The sequence below is a fragment of the Rhizopus microsporus genome (assembly GCF_002708625.1).
Source record: "Rhizopus microsporus ATCC 52813 unplaced genomic scaffold scaffold_11, whole genome shotgun sequence".
NCBI lineage: Eukaryota > Fungi > Mucoromycota > Mucoromycetes > Mucorales > Rhizopodaceae > Rhizopus > Rhizopus microsporus.
Genome location: NW_019671926.1, coordinates 208,588 through 212,619, shown reverse-complemented (window position 1 = coordinate 212,619; position 4,032 = coordinate 208,588). Strand labels below are relative to the sequence as shown.

General features: G+C 37.9%; 1 protein-coding gene across 1 annotated transcript; it reads right to left on the bottom strand.

The window, feature by feature from the left end:
- Nucleotides 1–2,722: 2,722 nt before the first annotated feature.
- RHIMIDRAFT_297848 (uncharacterized protein) lies at nt 2,723–4,032 on the bottom strand. The gene has a single exon (XM_023614288.1). The coding sequence runs from the start codon at nt 3,845–3,847 to the stop codon at nt 2,801–2,803; it is 1,047 nt and encodes a 348-aa protein (XP_023464949.1). The 5' UTR covers nt 3,848–4,032; the 3' UTR covers nt 2,723–2,800.

The window sequence follows — 4,032 nt, the reverse complement described above, 5'->3', positions numbered from 1 at the left end:
AATACGATTGGATGCTCATGGCCATTTTCATCTAGCTGTGTTAGAATACACCCTAAACCTAATTTTGATGCGTCTGTGACCAGGATAAAAGGTTTATTGAAATCAGGCCTTGCGAGCACTGGTGATGTTGTCAAGAGTTCCTTGAGTTTGTTAAACGCTTCTGTAGTCTTGTTTGTCCATGGAACTTGCTTTGTTGTCTTAGTTTGATCATGGAGGGGCCTGGCAATAGCAGCAAAGTTCTTTATAAACCTTCTATAGTACGAAGCCAATCCAAGGAATCCTCTGACTTGCTTGATAGTTTGTGGTATGGGATAATTTGCGATTTTATCTATTTTGGCTGGATCCGTTTTAATTCCTTCTTTGGTGATGATGTAACCCAAGAACTTTAGATGATCCTTGAAGAAAAAGCATTTTTCGGGATTCAACTTGAGTTGTGCTATCTTGATGCAATTGAATACTTGTTCTAAGTGTAGCAGATGTTCATGGTAATTTTGGGAATAAACATTCAAGTCATCAATGTATGCAACAAGGCATTTGTTAAGAAGTGGGCGGAAACAGAGATCTATAAGCCGTTGGAAGGTTGCTGGAGAATTTACCAATCCCATAGGTAAAGTATTGTAATGATAAACACCAAATTTGGTGGTAAAGGCAGTAAGCTCTTTGGTATCTTCTTCGAGAGGTACTTGATGAAATCCTGCTCTCATATCCAATGCTGAGAATATGGAAGCCTTTCCTAATGTGTCTAGTAGATCATCGATGCGGGGTAATGGATATGAGTCCTTTTTAGTGATGGCGTTGAGTTTTCGATAATCTATCACCATTCGGTACTCGCCATTCTTTTTCTTGACCAATATGACTGGAGCTGCCCAAGGGCTATTCGAAGGGGAAATTATGCCAAGCTTGCTATATTTATCAAGTTCTTTTTCTAAGTATTTTGATTCAATTGGGCTAAGCCTGTATGGACGATGGCTTATAGGTTGAGTGTCTTGATCGATTATTATTTTGTGAGTAATTAGATCTGTACGTCCCATTGTATTATTATCCCAGTCAAAAATGTCATTATACTTTGTTAGTAATCTTCGTAACTTCTGTTTAACGTCTCTTGGTAGGGTGCCAATGTCTAGTTTAGATAATTCAGAATTTAGCGATTTTTTCTCTTCGTTGTTGTTTGATGATTCAATATTTTCCATTAAGAATAAGTCTGGATGCTGTCTGATATCGTATCCTTTTACTATTTGCCCTTCTTTTGGATCATATTTATTTATTCTTCCTATTTCTTCGTTGGGTTTTAGGTTGACAGAAGTGTTTGATCTGTTGAATAGGCGAATTTCAATGCTTTTTCGGTATTCTGTCATTGCTGTTGATATATCAAAGTATCCAAGCATTTTCTGAATCTGTGTGTGTGTAATATCGATGTCATACTTCATGTCTTTTGAGTCATCAATGTTCTTTTGAAAAGAAAACGATTTAACTTCGTTGGCGGGTATTGTGAATCCTAGAGCTCCTGCTGTTATTAAGTATTCGTCTTGCAATACATTAATGTTGACATCGTCTTCTTCTTGTAAAGATAGTAGAAGTTGGTCTTGATTTATCTCTACAGGTAATTCTTCTTCTATTTCTTCATCATCTGAAGATGACGAGTGTTCACTTTCTTCTTCGCTACTGCTTGCTTCACTTTCATAGTCACTCCGTTCATTTTTGTCCTCTATGATGTCTCTTGCTAGTTTATTGTTGGTGATACTTACAGGGTTTTGGTATATTTGCTGGTAGCTATTAACCTTTGGCGTTTCATTCTTTCTTAAGAAAGTAATATCCAGTTCGGCAGTTTTATTCTTGTATGTTACTTTGAGTGTTGCCTTGTTGAAATCAATTCTCGCCTTTGCTCTATTGAACCAATTATTTCCTAGTATAAAGTGTGATGGACATGTTGGTAGCACTTCAACTGAAATAGGTATCATGAGACTATCAGCTACTTTTACTGGTACATCATAAATCATTCCTAATGCCGGTTGTTTTGTTCCATTTCCTAGGGTGAATACGCTCTGTGATGGGGCATCTATTTCTAATCCTAACTCGTCTGCTAGAGCTTTTGACATGCAAGTTTTGGCTGCTCCGCAATCCACTAAGACAGTTATCTTCTTTCTGCCTATTTGTATCTTGGTGTAAGCTGCTGTTGTGTTAAGGTCTTCATCTTCGATGAAAGCTACCGTGTTCTTGTTTTCTGTGGATTTTGCAGGTTTACGTTTGACTTTACTTGCATCATTCAATTGCTTTCGTAGAGGGTTCGCTACTTTGATTAGATCTCTGATGGTGATATTTGCCGTTTTATCCAGTACGTCTGATACAATATCATAATCTATGTCAGGCGATGTCTTTTTGACGAATCTTCTTTTTGGTTTCGCTTGTTCTACAGGTTCAATTGGAAGATCCGTTTCCATTTCTTCCTGAGTTTGATTTTCAATATTGTGAATAATGCGTACATCGTTTGACGTTTGATTTTGAGGTTTGAGCTCCTCCATATGCTTTCTTGCAGTAGCTTTTCTTGTGATGACCCTTTTGGGTTTTTCTTTGGGGGCATCTTTAGAGGCAGGCCTCTTTTTGGGGTAAGGAGCTGTTGATACTTCGGGAGGCCTTTCGGGTCTGATAGCAGCATATAGCTCCTGTGATTTGCGATGATAGTTATGTTCGTTTTCGGAGATCATAGTGTTTAGATTGTGTTGTTCTGGTGTGTTTATGGATTTATATTCATAGCGGGTATTCAACTGACCATACTTCTGTGTATTAGAAGCAGCCGACCCCATTAGTTTTTTGACTGTTGAGTACGTTCATATTCTTCGTTTTGGTTTTGAGGTTTCTTTTGGTTATAATCATCTCGCTTGTTGTAATGATTATAGCGATTATTACGATAATAAGGACGATTATATTGTGGTTGCTGTTGAGATTTATTAATCTCATCTCGGATGGTCTGTTGTATAAGGTTCACTATATCTTGATTGCTCATACTGTTTCCTTGTTCTGTATTTTGATATGGTTGTTGATAATTACCACGATTTCCTTTGATGACTTCCATTGTTGACAATTGGGTAGGTGTGATTGGTATATTGTTATTTCTCATAGTTCTATTAACATCTGTGGCAGGTACATAATTTGGATGGTATTCATTGCTATCAATTAGTTCCACATTATGTTGATATGCAGAGTATCTGTTAGGACATGAATTATCATCCTGGTATATCAATGCGTTATTGATGTTTCTTGGGATGAAGGGGTTGTCAACCATGGCAATCTTTCTGGGCCTATTGGCATTCCACCAGCCTTCAGCATGGCTTACCCAATCCTTGAACGTGCGTGAGCTACACTGAATACAGAACTGTTTTATCTCCTTAAGGAGACCTGCTCTGAATCGACTTTCTATTACAGCTTCGCTATTGATATTAGCAAGCTCTGCAGCTTCTCTGAGACGAGCCAAGAATATTTGTGGGTGTTCTTGTGTCCCTTGATACATTTCATTAAATTCGAGCTCATAACTCTGTATGAGCTCTGGTGTAATATATTGATTACGCAAGAGCTTGATTGCCTTGTCGTAAGCGAGGTCAGGGTTCTCTTTTACGATTTCTTGTTCGTAAAAGATCTTTGCGGCACGGCGCAATTGGGATTTGAGAATGGATAACTTCCTTGCATCCGAGGTGATGTTAGTGACATCCAAGAAGGATTCCAATATTTCTTGGAAATGCCTGAAGTCTTCGCCTTCATAGCCATAGAATTCTATGAGGCGGGGTCTGTAGCTAGGTATGGCGCTTGAGTTATTAACATTAGCCAACGCGTTCTGTCCTTGATTGTTATTCATTTTGATAGATTTTAAGTTTCTTGATTATAATTCGTGTTTATGAGGTAGTGTGCTTAAACTTGATTTGACTTTTCTTGTAGTTTGGGTTAGTTGAGCCCTCGTAGTGACCACCAAATGTTACTGGGTGTTAGTAAGGGAAAAAGTGTTAGTAGTAAGGTTAAAAATAAGTTTTATATGTAGAATTT

Coding starts and splice junctions, on each gene's coding strand:
- RHIMIDRAFT_297848 (XM_023614288.1), bottom strand. CDS start 3,847: ATGAATAACAATCAAGGACAGAACGCGTTGGCTAATGTTAATAACTCA.